Source organism: Rattus rattus, chromosome 13 (genome assembly GCF_011064425.1).
Source record: "Rattus rattus isolate New Zealand chromosome 13, Rrattus_CSIRO_v1, whole genome shotgun sequence".
NCBI classification, from domain to species: domain Eukaryota; kingdom Metazoa; phylum Chordata; class Mammalia; order Rodentia; family Muridae; genus Rattus; species Rattus rattus.
The window spans coordinates 11,979,486-12,000,758 of record NC_046166.1 but is presented as its reverse complement, the minus strand read 5'-3'; the positions used below and the strand labels follow the sequence as shown (position 1 = coordinate 12,000,758).

Below are 21,273 nucleotides of genomic sequence, written 5' to 3'. Positions count from 1 at the left end.
TAATGTTTGAAACAAATTACCTAATCCATACTACAACTTAATCCAGTTGTAGACCTCAGTCAGTTAATATCTCTCACATTCATTTTTTTTGAAATAGTTAAGAGTTTGCAATTGGTTCCTATGGATCTGCACCTTTTGTGGTTGAATTTTTTGTTGACTGATTTATAACCCAAATAACTAAGTGAATCTGTTCTTTGTATTTTTTTCTAGAGCAATCGGCAACCCCCAGCATGGCAGAATTTTTTGTGTTCTTTTAAACATATTCTCTAAAACATCTTTGTCAGAATCAGCCAAAAAAAGTCATCCATATAGTGATAAATGATAGGTCAGGAGAATTGCTTATGAATTATTTCTAATGGTTGTTGCACAAAATACTGACATGAAGTTGGACTATTCAACATTCCCTGGAGAAGTACCTGCCAGTGCTAGTGGATGACTATGGTTCAGATTAGGTACTGAGAAAGCAAACCTTTCCCTCTCTTTCTCATGCAAGGGGACTGAGAAAAAAGAACTTTCAAGCCAATTATTATTATTATTATAGGTAATGATTTTGGTAACAAAGACGATAAAGGAAGTCCAGGCTGTAGAGGACCCATCGGTTGAATTACCTTATTAACTGCTCTTAAATCCACTATCAGTCTCTATTTTTCTGATTTCATTTTTACAACAAACACAGAGCATTCCATGGGCTGGGAGACTCTTCTACATGTGGAGCCTCCAGCTGCTCTCGTACCAGTTGTTCAAGTGCCTGCAATTTTTCTTTTGTTCTGGACCACTGCTCTTGCCAGTGTGGCCGGAATATAGCCATTTTAGGGGCAAGGCTATTGGTATGTCAACAGTGGCTTCTTTTATAAATGTGTAAACTCAATTCCTGTGGAGTCCTGGTTTTGGACAATGGGTTGTTCTCGGTCACCTGTATCATTACCTTCCCCAGGTGCATCTACCATATCATCCCTGATTTCCTCATTTGCTGTCCCTGGAATCATAGGAATATTAATTTGAGTACCCCACTGTTGTAAAAGATCCCCGTAAGTTTATGGGTATGTCAGTCACATAAGGTCTCAACTTCCCTGTTTGCCCTTCTGATACCACACAGGTATCCATTGGACACTTTGTCTTATACATGATTATTTACCAATTCCTACAAATTGTGTGTAAACCTTCTGAAGTGGCCAATCTGGATTCCAAGAGCTCTGGGAAAGTGTACTAAGATGAGCTCCTGTATCCACCAAACCTTCTATGTCCACACCATTCATTTGTACCATTAATTCGGGTCTCTGATCATTAACAACTATTTGCCAGAACACATATTTTCCAGTACTCACAATCGTCCTGTCCTTTCTACTGGAGTGAGTGGCTTTGTTTGCCCTTGATGTAAAGAAACAACAACAATTGAGCAATTCTGTCCCCTGCATCAATTTGCATCTTCTTTTTCACATTTGCCATCATTTTTATTTCTTCCTTGCTATCCTCATATCTGGATGCACAATAAATCCTTGAGAAGTCAATCCATTTCTTCCCGAGATTATTCCCACTGTCCCTGAGGGTAAACCAGTGGTAAACCAGAAATACCGCTGGTTAACTTGTAACATTCGAGTTTTGGGAATAATGTTAGAGTTGTCTACGAACATCTCCAAAGCTGCACTTTCTTCTGTGGCGTGGATAAGATCAGAAATACTCCACTTCGATTTTCTTGACCACTTGGTACTGCCTGACTGACCGAAGGAAGATGGCTTGTATTGTTTGCTTGCAGGGCCTTGAGCTGACAAGCCCCTCGGTTTGTTTCCTGATGCAAGACGTTACCTCATTACCTCATATGTCTCTCTTGGACTGACGATCCTTAGACCAATGTTTACCCTTTGCACAGCAGCTACAATACACTGGAAGCCTTTGTGGCTCATAGCAACCATAACTTGCTTGTTCCCTTCTATGAATATCATATTCTCTAGAGTCAATGTACCTGCTATTTTGAGCTCTGAATCTTCTAGCCTTACAATTTCTTTGGAAATGACAAAACTCACTACAGCTAAAGCATTGGACTTTTTGACCCCTGAAATTTCTAGCTATGATTTGGCCTATGATATTGCTTTTGGGAACTAATACTAGTTGTCTCCTTTATTTATTTGTCTACCGGGCTCCTCCTGCTTTCAATGGTCTTAATTCAGTATTTGCATTTTCAAATGACAATATTTCCATCAATGACTGTCTAGTTTCAGCATATGATATGGTTTTATTTACACCTGAACCCAACCTCTGTAAGAATTTTTTTTAAAGATTTATTTATTATATATAAGTACACTATAGCTGTCTTCATACACACCAGAAGAGGGCATCAGATCTCATTACAGATGGTTGTGAGCCACCATGTGGATGCTGGGAATTGAACTCAGGACCTCTGGAAGAGCAGTCAGTGCTCTAAACTGCTGAGCCATCTCTCTAGCCCTGTAAGAAAATTTATTATCTTAGTAAATGAGGTGGCTCTTAAAGCTACAATACAACATTGTTTAATAGCAAAATCACTAGACCTGATTTGTTTTTGTAAGTCAGCATAATGTCCTTCACCAAGCAGCTGGTCTTTAGTAACATTTATCCCTCTTGCTAAATTACATTGTTCTATTTTTGTGGCTTCCTGCATCCACTAGGACAACCATTGTAATCTTCTAGTACAGCTGACACCAATCCCTTCCAATCTTGGGGGCGGCGGGGGGATAATCCTATGTTGCTTAGCATTATTAATCCGGTTATTTAGCATTGCTTTAAGAAATTTTATCATTCATTAGATCTAGCATTTCTTCTAAGTTTTTTTTTTTTTTTCCCGGAGCTGGGGACCGAACCCAGGGCCTTGCGCTTGCTAGGCAAGTGCTCTACCACTGAGCTAAATCCCCAACCCCTAGATCTAGCATTTCTATTTGACACCAGGTCAAATCACTGTAAGCATGGCCAACATTGTTAGCAGACATATGCTGAACTAAGACTAAGAAAGGTGAAGATGACTGTGTAACCCCAAGCAAATCCTCTAGTGGTGCACTTGGCAGAGCCTGTTAACTCTGTACTGCCTCCTGCTCTTCCTCGCCCCCTGTCTCTCTGAGGTGCTCTGAGTGCATGGCAGCAAAAGTGTGGGTGAGCATGGCAGGGTGGCAGTTTCCCTTCCACCATAGTTTGCTTTCCCATTTTCATCATGTGGTGAATTCCCAGTCTCAGTCAAGCCTGAACCCTGTTGTTCTCCTCCCTCTGGCCCTTTTTGCTTTCCAAGCACCTCTTTCTGCAAATTCTCTAATAGAAGAGAGTTGTCAGCTTTTTCCATAAACTTTTTCAAAATAGTATACATGAAAACTATGACGCAAAACCAATAGCTTCCTCTGGGAGCAAGATAAGAAGATAACCCAGCAGCAGCAGCAGCAGCTATTTTGTCAATCTCCTTAAATAACATTGCTAACCCATTGAAACCTGCCTTTCCCTCCAGTACATTAGAAGCAGAGTTACCTGTAATACCTAAGCCATGTTGGGAGCCACCTGTAAGCTTAGATTTTTCAAAATCTACTTTCATTTTTTAAAATATTTATTTATTTATTTTATGTGAGTACACTGTAGCACACACACACCAGAAGAGGGCATCGGATTCCATCACAGATGGTTGTGAGCCACCATGTGGTTTCTGGGAATTAAACTCAGGACCTCTGGAAGAGCAGTCAGTGCTCTTAACTGTTGAGCCGTTTCTCCAGCCCCCAAAACCTACTTTGATAAGGTTTCTTAAATGCTTTAACCTCTCTTCTAGCCCACTGTCCACCAGAGGTAGTGGAAAGGAAAAGTTAATATGGCAAAGGGGTATGTGAACCTGTTTAGAAATAGTCCTTCTGGGAGATTCCAATCTTCTACAAAGTTGGGCTTTCTTTTTTCTTTTTTTTTTTTTTTCGCTGGTTTTTTTTCCGGAGCTGGGGACCAAACCCAGGGCCTTGCACTTGCTAGGTAAGCGCTCTACCACTGAGCTAAATCCCCAACCCCCTTAGCCAACATTTTGTAGCCTACTAACTCTTTTTTTTTTTTTTTTTTTTTTTTTATTAACTTGAGTATTTCTTATATACATTTCGAAAAGTGCCATTCCTTTCCGGTTTCCGGGCAAACATCCCCTCCCCTCCCTTCCCCATGGGTGTTCCCCTCCCAACCCTCCCCCCATTGCCGCCCTCCCCTCCACAGTCTAGTTCACTGGGGGTTCAGTCTTAGCAGGACTCAGGGCTTCCCCTTCCACTGGTGCTCTTACTAGGATATTCATTGTTACCTATGAGGTCAGAGTCCAGGGTCAGTCCATGTATAGTCTTTAGGTAGTGGCTTAGTCCCTGGAAGCTCTGGTTGCTTGGCATTGTTGTACATATGGGGGGTCTGTAACTCTTCCAACAGTCTCTCAGTGGCCCTTTTAGAATGTATTTTCTTAGGGAGCCTCTAGTGGAAGGACTGGAAGTCTGCATTTAGTGTCTTTAAATCTTGGGCAACCTGTTCCAGGTATGTTGCCTGCTGAAACCTCCCACTGGGTCTGTCTATTTAAGAGTAAAGATGGGTTGACTCCCCTCTGTCAAGGGGAGGCTGAAGAATGAATCTTTCAGGTCCAAGACAGTGTTTGTGTTTCTCTAGAAGAATCAAGCTCATGAGGATTGAGGTCTCAAGTTTCTTCACAGGTAGGAGAGGCATATTCCAGGATGATTGGTAGGGCACTATAAGCCCCTTCAAGTCAGGCAATGTGGACTGCAATTTTCCCGTTTGTTCCCAGGTCATTGTGTAGTGTTCAGTCTGGATGGAGGTAGCTGAATGGGTTAGTTGAACAATAATAGGTGCTTGGTGTTGGGCCAGTCCTGGGGGATCTGTTTCTGACAAAGCGTGAGACACCAAAGTTTTGCTGGATCTCTGTGAGTCTGTGTCTCATCATCAGAGAAGGTAATGGTGGATTTCAGTTTATGCAGAAGTTCTTGTTCCAATAGAGCCTCTGTTATCAAATCCTCCATCAACCAGGAACTACTTATACCTTCAAGAAATCCCAAATTTTATAACTTTTTCTAATAATTGAGGTTAACTGGGTAACAAAGAAAATCTTTCTTTTTGTTTTGTTTATGTTCTTTTTTTCATTAAGCCAGGGTTCCTTTGTCCTTGAACTCACTCTGTAGACCAGGCTGGCTTGGAACTCACAGAGGTTCACCTGCCTCTGTCTCCTTAGTGCTGGGATTAAAGGCATGCACCACCACCACCTGGCAAAAAGAAAACATTTTAGCGGTTATCTTTAATCCCTTAAAAAAGATCTATTAAAAGTTTTTTAAAGTCCCCGTGGTCGTGGTCAGTGTTGGACAGAAGGGAAAATCCCACTCTGTTCAGGTTATGTTGTCTGGCAGTGTTCCTCTTTCCTAGCCCAGGAGCATATTAAAAAGAAAAGTTTGTAAGAGAATGGTGATTTTTATGGATCATTGGTTAAAAAGGAGATATAAGTCATAAAAGAGAAAGGAGTGGAACATTTTCCTTCCCCGCTCTGCATGGAGCAGAGCAAGGGAATGTTTACCTGAGGAAATTATATATAATTAATACACATACACAAACATATATGTATATATATGAATTCATACTCTGTGTGTGAATGCTTTGCTGCATATATGTGTGTGCACCGTGTTTGTGTCGAGTGCCTCTAGAGGTCAGAAGAGGGAGTAGGATCCCCTGGAACTGGAGTTGTGGATTGTTGTAAACCACCACGTAGGTGCTGGGAAGCAAACCTTGGTTCCTCTGAAAGAGTAGTTAGTGTTCTTAACCACGGATCCATCTTCCCAGCTCCCTAGGCCTCAACTTTTGATATTTATTTGCTGCTTCTTAGTTGTTTTGGCTTGTCCCAAGAGTACAGTATTGACACTGCCATTGGGTCGCAGTCTATTTGTACCTGTACAGCCCATTAGCATCTATTTTATGAAATTAAGTGTGCTGGTGTTTGGCGTACATGTGCAGAATCCCAGTTTTCTCTTGAGAGGTTGTTTTCTTTAATCACCACAATATGACTGTGTTTATATCTTCTAATGAATTCTTAGAAGCCTTTCATCAGACAGTGTCTGCTTTCTCATGAGTGTCTCAAGCCCTTCCTCTGTATGCTGATGATTGTATCAGTTATGTGCGTGGTTTCATTGTTTAGTTACTTCTTAGCAATTGCTTGCCTTTTCGCTATTGTTTCCTGCAAGCTCTCTTTCCACTCCTTGGTTTCTCTATTCAGTGAAGAATTAATGTAGTGACAACTTTAGAAGTTTTGTTTCTTTAAAAACACAGAAATAGTATAAGAATGCATTTCCATTTTAAACCCAGGAGTGGAGATATGGGACACTTCAGACAGTCCAAAACAGCTGACTCTGATTTGCCTCATGCTCTAGCAGAGGTATGGTTTTGTTTCTTTGATACCGTGTGATACTGAGATGTCTGTGTGACATTTGGAATTCTGAGAACTTCTCAGAGGGTATATAAATGCTAGCTCCCCAGGAGGTGGGATGGGTGGCTGTTAGTCATTTAGGGAGGTTGGTTTATAGTATCTGTGGTCAAAGAAGAAACAAAAGGAAAGACATTAGATTCAGGGGTCTCTCCCTCCCCCTCTCCTATTTAGTGATGGGGTGAAAGGGGGGAGGGGGAGATTACAGGATGGGAAAAGTAGAAAAGACCAGCTACAAATTACAGAATGAAAAGTTTGCAATCTGCATGCAGAAGATATATTGCTCCAGGCTAGCCAAAGCTAGTTAGCAGACACTATCTCAAAACAACAACAACAACAACAACAATCAAAAAACAAAACAAAAGACCCCCAAAACAAACAAAAACAAAACAAAGAAACAAACAAACCAAACCAAACAAAACCAAAAATATTCCCTCAAGAAGCCTACATTCACACAAAGCCGCAGTCTCCTGCACAACACAGGTTGGGGTGGTGTTCAGAGGGCATGCTGGCTCCTCATGAATCATGGTGGGTGGTTTTTCTGCCTGTGCTTGCCTGGTCTCCAGGGAGGTCAGAAGAGGGTGTTGGATCCTGAAAGGCTACAGTTATTGACTGTGATCCATTATGTGGGTGCTGGGAATTGGACCCAGATGCTATGGATGAGCAGTCAGTGCTCTTAACAACTGAATTATTTTTCCAGCCCCCTCCCCCAAGTACATTTTATTCATACGACATAGCTTGTGGAGCAAAACTTGACTGCATTTCTCCTTCTAGAAATGGACCAGCCAGCATACATTTAGCTGACTGGTTCATTTTAAATGATAGCAAAGACCTGACTGAATGAGACATGAATAAAACCTGTGAAGTTTCTATGAAGAAAGCTCTCAGATCCTACTTGGCCTTGTTAGTGGTGGCCTACAGCACAGAGGGCCGGAGGGAGTTCAATCAGTCAAGGCGATCTAACCAATCAGGTGGGTTATGTGTGAGCCTCAGTGGGGTGGGGTTAGCGAGCGGGCATGTGTGCATGCGTGGTATGTGTGTGAAGTTAGCCCTGTGGGTGCTTGAGATGAAAAAAGACTCAACCACGAGGCGACTTCTCTTGGGCAAGAGTCTGGAGTAAGTCCTTGGATCCAAAGTGGATGAACTCCTAATCAGTTTGATTTGATCCAGGACCATTCTCCTTAGCTATCAACCTATTTAAAAATTAGCTATCTCTTGTCTTCCCTCACTATTCTAGTGTGGTTTAGTCATTTTTGTGGCCTCCTGGATGTAGGCATCTTCAATGTGTAAGGCTCCCTCAAATACCTTCTGTTGACCTGGAAGAGTCTGTGATTGCTATTGGAAGTTTTAATGAAGTATAGCCTGAATTCCTGGTCCTTTTGCTTCCATCTCCTTTGTTGGGTGGGATCTCAGAAAAAGCAGCACTGTATCGGTCTTGGAATGGGTTTTTTTTCTCTGGTTAAAAAGAAAATGTGCAACTTGTTAAAATTTGAGCAATCTTTGGCGTGATTTGCTGAAATTCCTGAAACCCGGAGGACATCAAGTTCTGTTCCAGTTTGATAGGGTGTGAATTGGGCCCTGGTCTAGCTGTGAGGCAAAGTGATCTCTGCCTTGGGCATTGTGTGTAATGGACTGTGCACACAAGGTTTCCAAGAGGAAGAACCTTAAATACCTACTGAGTGCAAGAAGACAGCAGTGACAGTTCTGGGAGGTACAAGAAAGTCCTGCTTCAATTAGATCTTCTTGAAGCAGACTTGCAAGAACTTGGGTGAAAGCCAGAGCTGGGAAAGGCCGTGTGGTCCACGTCTTTTAATTTCAGTTCATCTACTTAAGGGAACTGTCATTCAGGTCTCACTAGCCAATCAGGGCCCCGGGGGCCGGCCATTCATTCACAAGGACCAAGGGAAGCTGTTCGTGTCACTCAGTCTCCTCGTGGGGCAGTGCTAGCCAATCAGAACCTTCAGGCCAGGCCACTCACTCACGAGCGCCTAAAGGAACTGCTTCATCATTCAGAGCATGCTAGCCAATTAGAGCAATGGAGTCGGTCATCTACGCAGTAGCGTCTAGGGAACTCCTGTCTATCAGACTTGTGTTGCAGCTCTAGCCAATCAGAGCTTCGGGGCAAGATATCCAATCAAGAGCACCAGCCGGAGACAAGGGGTGGGTCCTTTCCGCCGCCATGCCGCAGATTCTGTAACGAGTCTTAAGCAGGCATCGCGTGGTCCGGTGTGCTGCGGTGTGATCGCCGCTGCTGGGAGCTGTGGGGGGAGCGTGGGCGAGCTCCGCAACCGCGCCTTGGTGAGCGCGGTGCCGCTGTCCCCATTCGGGGAGGAGCGGCCGGCTGAGCCGCGTGATCCGGGGTGGTGGGCCCTCCCCGGGGCTGGGGGAGGGGTGGGGCCAGCCGGCCTAGCGGACACCCTGTTCGTTCCATGGGGAAACATGGGCCCCATCACCGCCAGTCCTTGTCTCGGAGGACTCTTGTCACTTCCGCTTTTCCGGCCATGTCTGCGCAAAGCGCGGGGAGCGGAAGGCTCCGCCCAGTGCGGGGGTAGCTTCCGGGTTGGTGACGTCACCGCCCAGTGCTAGCGCCCTGTTTGTGCTTTTGGTGTCGCACTTATGCCTGCTGTGTTCTCTGCGCTGTGGTCTAGACGTTGTGGGCTTTGTAGGTCTAGCATCAAGTGTGAGTTAATTTTGTGAAATTTTCTGAGTCTTTGTCCAAGGGTTTCTTTTGGATGGTTTTCCAGAAACAATTCTAGAAAAGATTGTGCTACTTTATCAAAGGTCAGCTTGTCTCCTAATTTTTTTTGTTTGTGTTTATTCTTCCTAAACAGTATGTTGTCTTGTGTATTTGATTGGAAATGTTACGAATGTGTTGTGGGTTTGATTGTGCTAACCGTTTTGGTTCTTTTTTAAAAAGTATTTACGTATAAAATTTAGTAATCTCTTTTATGTTCCTCGTAAGAATTTTTTTTTTTTAGCATTTTGTGGAAATTATCATAAATCTATAATTGAAGCCGGGAACTGACATTTTAGGATTTTGTCTTCCGGTCATGAGGATGTTGTACCAGAAAGAGACAAACACGTTTGCGTCTTAACACAATGTCAACATTTATTGAATAGAAAGTAAAAAGGTGTCATGCTTTCGGTGGTAATCTGGCCGAGGCTAAGACAGGTTCTATTTTTCCAAATCCTCATTACTAATATTTCTTCATACCACATGGTAAATATATAGTTTTATGCACACATGCTGTTTATAGAATCAACGTAAGTTAAGGAGGCTGCAGCAGAGTTCAGAGGGCCCTAGAAGTTGGCTGAGAGAAAAGCAAGCAGTGCTTCAGTTGATGAGATAAATTTGGACACAAGACCAGTGAGCCGCAGGGAGGGAGCTTTGAATGAAGCCTGGGGCCATCAGGTTTGAAAGTGGCTATAGTGATCTACCAGTGATAGGAAAGGCAGACGGAGATGAGATCCTGATGAACAGATAGGGACCTAGTGGAAGCTGCAGGGGACAGGCGTCCTGACTAGATCCTTGGCTCACACAGCGTATCAGATTATAGGTTGGTTTCAGGCTGTGCCATCCTAGTGCTAGGTGTCTGTTTCTTTCTGAGGCTGGGCAAGGGAGTTGCATCCTTTTGTATCCTATGTATGGTGTTTTGCTTGCATATGTCTGTGCACCACTTGTATGCGTAGTGCCTGCAGAGGTTAGCCGAGGACATCAGATCTCCTGAAATTACAGTTACACATGGTTGTAAAGTGTCAAGGTCCTCTGAAATAGCATCTGGGTTTTTTTTTTTTCTTTTTTAGATTTATTTATTTATTATCTATAAGTACACAGTTGCTGTCTTCAGACACACCAGAAGAGGGTATCAGATCTCATTACAGATGGTTGCTGGGACTGAACTCAGGACCTCTGGAAGAGCAGTCAGTGCTCTTAACCGTTGAACTACACCACCTCTTTAACCTTACTTTTCTTTGAATTAGCATGTGCTTTTAGGATAGAACTTGTGTAGGCAAGGTGCTGGAATTTCAGATATAATTTCATGTGAGAGGCATGCACCCTAACACCTACCTGAAGTTCTATTTTTCTTTAACACTTTCACACATGTATAAAGAATGTTCTGACTATGGTAGTGTCCTGCCCTCTAGTTTCCCTCTTATCCTCTTTGTCCTCGCTTGCTTACAGTTCCCTGTGAACTGTCCATGTTTCCTGCCCCCTCCGTGTCCTTTTTGGTTTTGAGATGCACTGTTTTAACCAGGATCACCCGTGTGACCGCAGGTTCCACCCGTTTGAGCATCTCAGTGGGTACACAGTTGAAGACTGACTTTCCCTAGAGTCCCTAAGTATCTGAATCATAATCGACCATTGATGGGTCCAGTCTTGTGTCAGGTCCATTGCCGAAATCCAGAGCTGTTGTCGAGTGAAGTCATGAACAGCATTAGCTTGCAATGCTGAAAAGTCAACATCTTACATCCCATCTCACTGTCTTCTGGGCCTGACAGTCTCTATGCCCCACCTTTCTCAGTGACCTCAGCGCCTCGGAAGTGGTGGTTTAAATGTCCTGTTTCTGATTGAGCCCTCAGGAGTCAGCTTACTCTCAGCTGCTTGAGTAGCCTGGAATCTCTGCATTCACTGCAGAGACCGTGAGGAGCAGCTCTCTGTGGGTATAAGCAATACTTAGAAGGCAACTGGGAGGGGTTGGGGATTTAGCTCAGTGGTAGAGTGCTTGCCTAGCAAGCGCAAGGCCCTGGGTTCGGTCCTCAGCTCCGATTTAAAAAAAAAAAAAAAAGAAGGTAACTGGGAGCCAGGACAATTTACCTAAATAGTAGTGTGAAGTTCGCCCCTCTAGCCGCAGACATGGGTTTTGGGCTTGGTTTAGAATTCCAGGCGTGGGGGCTGGGGATTTAGCTCAGTGGTAGAGCGCTTACCTAGGAAGCGCAAGGCCCTGGGTTGGTCCCCAGCTCGAAAAAAAAGAACAAAAAAAAAAAAAAAAAAAAAAAGAATTCCAGGCGTGGATTCTCTGAAGGAGTGAGCCTCAAGTTCAGTTAGAGAGACGTCTGGTGTTCTCCTCAGAACAGCTACGCCACTATTGCACAGGCGGACATACCTGGTAGGTTGGTTTTGAATGCTGTAGAGGTCTGGGTAAGACATGTGCCTGTCATTCCTCCCCCAGCAGCCAGCATAGTGCCCCAGAGCACTATGAAAGCCAACAGAGAGGAAGCTTTCAGCTCAGCGCCAGTTTGATTTCTTTCCGCATTGTAACCAGGGTGTCTTCATAATAACAGCCAACTCTGGAGGGCAACCGAGAAGAGCACAAGAGCCTATGGGGTCTCCCTGACCAATGGCTAATAAGGAGGTAATTCTCCTGCGCTGGAGTTATGGCTTTCAGAAGCATTATCTGTTGTAGGAGAGCTTCCTTCTTGTTTTTATCGTTGTCTTAACGTACATAACCTCACTGTTGCCCTGCCGTGTTCATGGTCAGAGTATATACATCCCACTCCAGGAGGTACATGCACAATCATGTTCATTTGCCATTCATAATCAGGACATAAAGACAGCCTACATGTCCAGCCGCTGAGTAGATACCAAGAACGTGTATACACAAAGGGCTTCCATTCAGCTGGGAGGAAAAAAAATTAAGAAATTTGTATGTTAGGAGATGAAATTAGATAAAAATACTGAATTAGTTGGTAATTTGAGCTGGGACAATGAACACCTCTGTTCCCTCTCCCATGGGTGTTAGCTGCACGAATGCCCTCAGATTGGTGAGCCTTAACTTGTAGAGCTTGAGGAAGTAAGGAAAAGGCCTCCAGGGAGCTGCTGCTGTTGAGGTCGGAGGAAATGGTAGCACTGATAACAAACAGGAAGGCTCGAGGGTGAGGAGTCTGAGCCGCCAGGGAGGGGGTTGGGGTTGGGTGGGGGATGGGGATGGGGGGTTGGGCAGGGATGGGGCAGGTTGACTCTGAGAGGTATACAGGGGAAAGGAAGACTTCATGAAACTAATGATGGTGGAAAAAAGCCACCGGGACACCTACTACTATGTTAGCCAAGTAAAATTACTTATGCAAGTTATTTTTGTCTCTTTGCTACGGAGCTAATAAAACATTTTGATTTTCAATATTTGCAAGGTTTCAGTTTCAGCACACTGAATAATTTCTGATTGTACTGCCTTTGTTTTTATCTGTTTATTTTTGTTTTCTGGAGATGCCCAGGCTGACCTAGAATCCATAAGTTGCTCAGGCTGGCCTTGAAGTTGGAGCCCTGCTGTCTGCCCTCTGACAGTTGGACTTACAGGCTTGTGCCACCATACCTTCCCAGTCACCCTTGCTACGTTTACAGCTCAGTGTTACTCTTTCGATAACTAAAAAAAAATGTAGAATTTATTTTGAGAATTTATGAGTATTTTGCTGCATATATACCTGTGCCCTTTGTGTCTGGTGCCCATGGAGGTCAGAAGACGGTGTCAGATCTCATTGGATTGTTATGAGCCACCGTGTAGGTGCTAGGAACAACCTGACTTTTCTGCCAAGGCAGCCCAGTTCTTTTTTTTTTTTTTTTTTTTTTTTTTGGAGCTGGGGACCCAACCCAGGGCCTTGTGCTTGCTAGGCAAGTGCTCTACCACTGAGCTAAATCCCAACCCCAGGCAGCCCAGTTCTTAAGGATCTTTTGCTCCTTTGTCCAAAATTGGGTCTGTGTGGGTTCGTTCTTGGGTTTTCTGCTCCAATGAGCTGTTCATTGCTTACCAAATGCGAGTGCACTCTCATGATTGCATGATTGTTTTATAAGAAGTCTTAAAGTCCTGTATATCTCCCCCCCCCCGCCTGTGTGTGTATGTGTGTGTTTTTCAGAGTTCTGTTGAATATCCTTTTTTCTCAATTCTTTTCATGTATCCCTTATAATCAGTTCCGGTTGTAACGTAATGTGGTTTTGAATGTTATGAGGAATGTGTTGAATTATAGTACTGATGGAAGATGTGTAAAAATGTCTTACAACGTAGAGGCTTCTTGTCCTCTGTGATGCTTGCTTCTTTTTGTTTTTCTCTTCATTAGAAATGTTTGATTTTTGTTTAAAGCCCCCCCATTTATTAATGTATATACAATGCAGAATTGGTATTTGTACATCCAGTTCATTTCTGTCATAGGAAAATGATGGTCTTTTGTATAATGATGTATCATAAAAGTTTTCAGTTGTCCTTTTTTTTTTGTTCCTTGGATTTTGTGTAGTTTCTGTATGGAAATTGTGTTGTCACAGCATGCCCCTTCTCCCTCCCCCACCTCAGTGTCTCCACATCCCCCTTTTATTGCTGTGCCCCTGCCATAAGTATTGGTATTATCATGTAACTTCAGGGTCTAACTTGCTGATCTGAGCCTTCTGAGCCCAGGGCAGTTAGCAGAGCTTGCATCAAGGTTGTGTGCAAGGTTGGGCCAGCCATGTGATAGGAACGGCCAGGGATAGATGTGAAAACCAGTAGTTAAAGTGCACTTGCTGATGATGGCGCCTGAGACACATCGGAGGTAAGACTAGCGTGAGGGGAGCCTGTGGGCGGAGACAGGCAGGGTCTGAAGCTGTGAGGGTGCACGGTGCTCAGTGGGTGCACAGGTCCTGAACACTGCTGGTTGCTTGTGTGATGGCTGATCATTACTGTCCACTTGAATGCCTCTGGAATCAACTAAGAGGCCTGTCTCTGTGTCTGCCAGGAAATTTCAGGGAGGATTAACTGAGGTGAGAAGACCCCCGTCGTCTTACAGCAGGTGGCACTTTGAGAAGGAAATCCACAGAAGGAGCAGTGTTTGTTCCTGCTTGCCTTCATTTCTTGCTGGTGAGTGCATCTGCCCCATTGCCACTGCTGCTGCCACCCTTCCCTGACATTGGAGCCAGTGTCTTGGGTCTCCAGTGTGGACTGAAGACCACTGAAGAAGCTTCCGGGCGTCTTCTGAGCCCGTAGTGCCAGATTGGAGCTCCCAAGGCTTCCAGCCTTGTGGACGGAACCTCTTCATCATGGAGACCCCCATTGTTGGACTATCCCGGCCTGATCAGGTAAGCCAATCTAGTATGCACTCATATCTGTTAATTCTTCCATTTCTGTTCTGCTACAGAATTCTGATTTGTTCAATGGCCACCTATGTCCTCTTTTTCTTGTGAGCTCACCTGAAATTTTGTCAAATGCTTTCTCAGCATCTAATGAGATGATCATGTGTTTTTTGTTTGTTTGTTTGTTTGTTTACATAGTGGATTACATTGATGGATTTCTGTATATTAAACCATCCCTGCATCCCTGGGATGAAGCCTACTTGATCATGATGGATGATCATTTTGATGTGTTCTTGGATTCAGTTTGTGAGAATTTTATTGAGTATTTTTGATATTCATGAGGGAAATGGTCTGAAGTTTTCTTTCTTTGTTGGGTCTTTGTGTGGTTTAGGTATCACTGTACCTGCAGCTTCATAGAAGGACCTGGGTAGAGTTCCTTCTCTTTCAGTTTGTGGAGCAGTTTGGACAGTACTGGTGTTAATTTTTTTTTTTTTTTTTCTTTTCTTTTTTTTTTTCGGAGCTGGGACCAAACCCAGGGCCTTGTGCTTGCTAGGCAAGCGCTCTACCACTGAGCTAAATCCCCAACCCTTAATTCTTATTGGCAGGTCTGATAGAATTCTGCCCTAAACCCATCTGGTTTTGGGCTTTATTTTATTGGGAGATTTTTTTTTTTTTTTAAAGATTTATTCATTTATTATATATAAGTACACTGTAGCTGTCTTCAGACACACCAGAAGAGGGCATCGGATCTCTTTACAGATGGTTGTGAGCCACCATGTGGTTGCTGGGAATTGAACTCATGACCTCTGGAAGAGCAGTCGGGCACTCTTAACCGCTGAGCCATCTCTCCAGCCCCTTATTGGGAGATTTTTAACGACTGCTTCTATTTCTTTAGGGGTCATGGGACTGATTAGATGGTTCCTCTGATACGGATTTAACTTTGGTACCTGATATCTGTCTAGAAAATTGTCCCTTTTCTCTAGATTTTTTAGTTTTGTAGAGTATAGGCTTTTGCAGTAGGATCTGATAATTTTTTGAATTTCCTCAGTTTCTGTTGTTCTGTCTCCCTTTTCATTTCTGATTTGTTAATTTGGATACCCTCTCTGTGCCTTCTGATTAGTTTGACTAAGGGTTTATCTTGTTGATTTTTTTCAAAGAACCAGCTCTTGGTTTGTTGATCTTTGTATAGTTCCCTTTTTTTTTTTTTTTTTAACTTGATTGATTTCAGCCCTAAGTTTGATTATTTCCTGCCTTCTACTCTTGGGTGTATTTGCTTCTTTTTGTTCTAGAACTTTCGGGTGAGCTGTCAGTCTCTTAGTGTATGCTCTTACCAGTTTCTTTTTGGAGGCACTCAGAGCTATGTGTTTTCCTCTTAGCACTGCCAACATAGAGCCAAGGACCCAAGGACATTTCAGTTTATTTCCTGGGACACAAAACAAGCTCTCCCCACCCCTAACTCTAAACTGCTTGTATCATTTATTTTGTTTCCTGTTCCCTTCATTTCTCCCACTGAAGAAGTAGCCCTAGCTAACATTTTGGGATTTGGGGCAATAGTTGGCTTGGATTCTTCGAGGTTGTCCAAAGTGAGGTTGTGCGATGTAACAGTTGGCGTATCCCTCCGTGGGCCTGTCTAGGGACCTCAAACCCACATTAATGACTACATTTGTATAGCAAACAGGTATATTTAGGGAAAAGAAGTCCTTTGCAGGAACTTTGAAAAAGAAGTGAGGGACAAGGAGTGAAGTTGGAATCATTTGAGCAGAGGATAGATTTCATCCTGCCAGGATCAGGCATGATTTTTATACAAAAGCAGAGTCGCCCTCATACTGCCTGCGTTCAATTTTGGAAGGGCATGTCTGATTGATTAGGAGTTTCCGAGTTTAGAAGTGATTAATAGTCTATCAGAAGGAAAATGGGAGTGTTCTGGATCGCTGTTTCTGTACAACTTGTTCATGCTGCGTCATTTATCCCTATCATGTGTGTTCGTTTACTCTCAGACAGGATGCTGTTGCCTCAGGCCAGCAGAGGCTAACGCTGAGCATGAGTTTCCAAGGGCAATAGTCTCCCGAGCCCGTGTTATGCTGCTGTGTGTATACGGGATAGGGTGCTCCGGGGACAGGAAAGGGAGTGAGGTGGGAAGCAGCCCATCTCCTCCCTGGATGCAGCAGTGGAGCACTGGGGTGTCCGCCATCTCTGAACATCACTCAGTACTTTTACTGCACTTGTGTGCCGTGGAATGAGTGTGTGGAAACCACAGAATTACACAGCCATACTGGCAGTTGTGGACAGATGTGTCTTTCTCACCCACTCTTTCATATCCTAATATGGAATGTTTTAGGGTTTGGTGAGCTTTGAGGATCTGGTGGTGCACTTCACCCAGGATGAGTGGGATTTGCTGGAAGCTTCTCAGAAGAGTCTCTATGGAGATGTGATGCTGGAGACCTTCAGGAACCTCACTGCCGTAGGTGAGGATGCCCTCTTACCTCCACTCCGTAAATTAGAGAACAAGGGTTTCTGGTTGCTGGTTGTTGCTGCAATGTGGATGTGGAAAGGGAAGAATCATGGTGATGAAATTATGTGTAGTTCCAATGCACATTCTAATAATTTATCATACATTTCTGGAACTGTGTTTAAGGTTATGAATGGGAAGACGAGGCAATTGAAGACCATTGTGAAGAGCCTGAGATAAATCTAAGGTAATTGCATGCACAAGTGGAAGCAAGTCTCCCTTGAAGAAATTTTAGTGTGCCATGAAAATTGAAGAACTAACAAAAAAGCCCAGTTTTAAATTTATTCATCAGTAGGAAATTTTTATCCCAAATGTCTACCTTTATATGAGCTTGAGATCTTGTGTAGTTCTGGGACCCTGCATTAAGGGCTGCTGCTCTTTCTTTTTTTTTTTTTTTGTTTCTTTTTTTTCGGAGCTGGGGACCGAACCGAGGGCCTTGCGCTTCCTAGGCAAGCGCTCTACCACTGAGCTAAATCCCCAACCCCAGGCTGCTGCTCTTTTGATGATGGGCTTGTGAGGGCACACAGTTTGCTTGTTTTGGTAGCAGGCTGTCCAAGATGGTCTAACGAGCAGACAGTGGTAAAACAACTGGCACTAACGTGCTTGCCATTTCTCACAGAATTAGATTTGTAGACACTGTATGATACTGAGGAAGGCGGTCAGGGTGGAACAACTTTATCCGTACACCAGTCTCAACATGAGCTGCGATGTGGGTACATTTTCATGTGTCATTCATCTTTTAATAGGGACATCGTCTCTCACTCTGAGTACACACACGAGTATGAACACGAGGAATATGAAGAGAAGCCACCTGATTCTAATTTTCTCACAAGTGTTGAAGGATGCGTGGAAACGAAGACTTCTAGTGGACCTTCTGTGTGTGAGGTGTGTTTAAAGACCTTTGGACTGTATCACCTAACCTACAACGGACATCACAACTATGACTACAAGGAACTCAGAGGAAGCCAGACTGAGGAAAATGATTGTGAAGGTAATTCGTGTGATAAAACTTCCGGTTCCCTTCAAAAAGAAGACAAAATTCATACTGGGAAAAAGCTCTATGTGTGTCAGGAGTGTGGCAAAGCGTTTAGGTATCCCAGCGCCCTCCAGTTACATGAGAGAATCCACACTGGAGAAAAGCCCTATGAGTGTAAAGACTGTGGGAAAGCCTTCAGGGGTCTCAGCGCCCTCCACTTACACGAAAGAATCCACACTGGAGAGAAGCCCTACGAGTGCAAGCAGTGTGGGAGAGCCTTCACGTACCTTAGTGCCCTTCAGCTGCATGAAAGGATTCACACTGAGGAAAGACCCTGCGAGTGTAAGCAGTGTGGTAAAACCTTTAGATATAGCAGGGCCCTCAAATTACATGAGAGAATCCATACCGGAGAAAAGCCCTATGAGTGTAAACAGTGCGGGAAATTTTTCAGAAGTCACAGGACCCTTAAGTTACATAAAAGGATTCACACTGGAGAGAAACCCTACGCGTGTAAGGAATGCGGGAAGGCCTTCAGATGGCTTACTTCTCTGAAGTTACACGAAAAGATTCACACTGGAGAGAAGCCGTATGAATGCCAAGAGTGTGGGAAGGCGTTCAGGTGTCAGGCTTCCTATCACAGACATAAGATAACTCATGGGGGAGAAACATTGTATGAATGTAAGGAGTGTGGTAAGTCCTTCATCTATCCCTCTTTACTTCAAGTGCACGAGAGAACTCACACTGGTGAGAAACCCTTCGAGTGTAAGCTCTGTGGTAAAGCCTTTAGGTGTCAGTCCTCGCTTCGACTGCACGAGAGAACACACACGGGAGAAAAGCCCTATGAGTGTAAGCACTGTGGCAAAGCCTTTTCAAGTTATAATTACCTTCGATTTCACGAACGAAGCCACACTGGAGAGAAACCCTACGAATGTAAGGAGTGTGGTAAAACCTTCACACATCGCTCTTACCTTCGATCACACGAAAGAAGACATACTGGGGAGAAACCGTACCAGTGCGTTCAGTGTGGCCGATCCTTCAGCCGGCATAGTTCCTTTAAGAGACACCAGTCTGTTCATGGAGAAAGCCCGTATGAACAGTATCTAATTCCATTATCCCCATTTTCTTCAAAGGAGTGAAAGGACAGATTGGCAACAAACCCATTGAATGTAAACAATGTAGCAAAATATCCCCATTCACATAAACACACGCAAGAACTCAAGACAAGGACGAACCTTTCCTATGTAAACTGTGTGGCATCGCCTTCAGGGGTCACAGTGTCCTTCAGAGAAGGAATTCTTGCTGGGCAAAGTTTATGCTTGTTACCAATGTGGTAAGTGTCTTGTCATACTTCCTTTCAGAGAAGTAAGTTAATTTATGCCGGGCAAATGCTCTATGAATGTACAAGATATGGTTACTTTTTCATTTATCTCTGTTTGCCTTAAAATCATGAAAGAACTCATAGTGGTTTAAAAACAAACCCACACGAATATAAACAATGCGGAAAAGCCTTCAGGTGTCACAGGCCCTTTAATGAAATGTCATGTTGGACAGAAAATGCGAATGTAAGCCGTGTTAAAGCCTTTAGATCGCATTGGTCCCTTAGATTCCAGGAATGAATTCCAACTGGAAAACTTTCCAAGTGGAAACAGCTGTGAAGCCTTCACGGCCACAGTCCTTTAGGAAGCTAAAGGTGATGGAAGATGGGCAGTGTGAGGAGTGTGGGGACCTAATGGATGCTGACAGGTGGACGTTTCCTTAGCCGTGGCTTCCCATGACTTGCCTGTGCTCGTGTAAATACCCCAAATTAAACTCAGTGATTCCTCAAGCCACACTAGGGTAGAATCATTCTTGGTCCCTGTCCTTGATGCACAGTCTGGGATGAACAGACCTTCAGAAATGTCTTCAGGCTTTTAAAGCTGTGCTGTGTTTACATCAGTGAAACACTGAGACGGAGGGGAGGCTGTGGCTTAAAGTGCTGTGCTCTCTCTGGGTGGGTGCTTCAGCTGTCAATTTGATGCAGTCGGTGTCACCTGGGAAAGGAGTCTCAATACTGACTTCTCTAGGTTAGGTTCGCCTTGACATGGCTGAGAGGGATTTTCTTCCTAGGGTTAATTGAGGTGGGAACACCCACCCTGAATGCTGTCGACACTGTTTTATGGACTGAATAAAAAGAACTGAAGCAGCTAAACTCAGTTTCCTTGCTGTCTGTCTTGGGACTATGTCTACTGTGCCTCCATGACTGGCCCACAATAGTGGGCTGTGACCTGAAACCATGAGCTGAAATAAACACTTCCTTCCCTAGATTGTGTTGTCAAGGTATTTAATCATAGCCACAGGAATGAAGCCAGGACTGCCTGGATCTGCACACAGGAGAACCAAAGATGAGCTTTTTGGTAGAAGCACTTGCCCTGTCTCTGACGTGAGTGGTGGTGACACGTCACCGACGGGCAGTCATTGGCAGTAAGCCCTGTGTGGGTCTTTTCCAAAGTGCCAAGGACGGGCATGCCTTCCTGCTGCACTGTCCGCTGCACCATCCCTACTGCACAACTCTTGTGTGCTCAGCACACCTCTGAAAGATGAGGTAGGGCGCATGTGGGGCCACGCTCCCATACGGATGAAAAGCCTAGAGAATCTTACAAAGATGCGTGCGTGGGGCAGACTAAGCCACCAGGTGTGTGCTCCTTGTTGCAGGCAATGAGACGTAACTGAGGCTGAGGTGTGGGCTAGCAGGACCTTCCCACATGTGCAGCAGTTGTAGCAAGGAGGCACATGCAGGCTCTCTCCTGTGTTAGCTTCAAACTGGCAAGAAAGGTACAGAAAACAGGAGATGAAAGAGATGGCTTCCGAAAGGACCGGACGAGCAGTTACAGATTAAATCTGTTAAAAAGCCTTTCCTGAGATCCCAACCTGGAACTCATGGGAAGAACTAAGGAGAAAGAGTGAAGTTAGAATGATGTCACCCTACAGTCTCACTGTAATAGGAGTAAAAAGTTCATAATGGAATACAAGTTAGCCCCTCCCCCACCAGGCCTGGTGAGGAGGCACACAGTAGGCCTTCAGCAGCCCCTTGGGTGAGGATGGAGAATGATTGGATAGTGTACTTTCCATTTATAACATGGAAATCATACCAACGTTTTTTTAATGGCTTTTTTTAAAAAAAAAAAAAGATTTTGTTACTTATTTTTAATTTATATGAGTAGCTGTCTTCAGACACACCAGAAGAGGGCATCCGATCCCATTGCAGATGGTTGTGAGCCACCATGTGGTTACTGGGAATTGAACTCGGGACCTCTAGAAGAGCAGTCACTGCTCTTAACTAC

General features: G+C 44.1%; 1 protein-coding gene across 1 annotated transcript; it reads left to right on the top strand.

The window, feature by feature from the left end:
- The first annotated feature begins 8,744 nt into the window (after positions 1-8,744).
- On the top strand, positions 8,745-20,254 carry Znf14 (zinc finger protein 14). The gene is made up of 5 exons (XM_032918863.1): positions 8,745-9,220; positions 14,135-14,474; positions 16,807-16,933; positions 17,104-17,164; positions 17,724-20,254. The coding sequence occupies exons 2-5, from the start codon at positions 14,436-14,438 to the stop codon at positions 19,087-19,089; spliced, it is 1,593 nt and encodes a 530-aa protein (XP_032774754.1). The 5' UTR covers positions 8,745-9,220; positions 14,135-14,435; the 3' UTR covers positions 19,090-20,254.
- Positions 20,255-21,273: the final 1,019 nt, after the last annotated feature.

What these genes read in the sequence shown, in the direction of transcription:
- Znf14 (XM_032918863.1), top strand. Translation starts at nt 14,436, where the DNA reads ATGGAGACCCCCATTGTTGGACTATCCCGGCCTGATCAG. An exon ending in GACTATCCCGGCCTGATCAG is followed by an intron (nt 14,475 to 16,806) that starts GTAAGCCAATCT and finishes GGAATGTTTTAG; the next exon opens with GGTTTGGTGAGCTTTGAGGA. An exon ending in CAGGAACCTCACTGCCGTAG is followed by an intron (nt 16,934 to 17,103) that starts GTGAGGATGCCC and finishes ACTGTGTTTAAG; the next exon opens with GTTATGAATGGGAAGACGAG.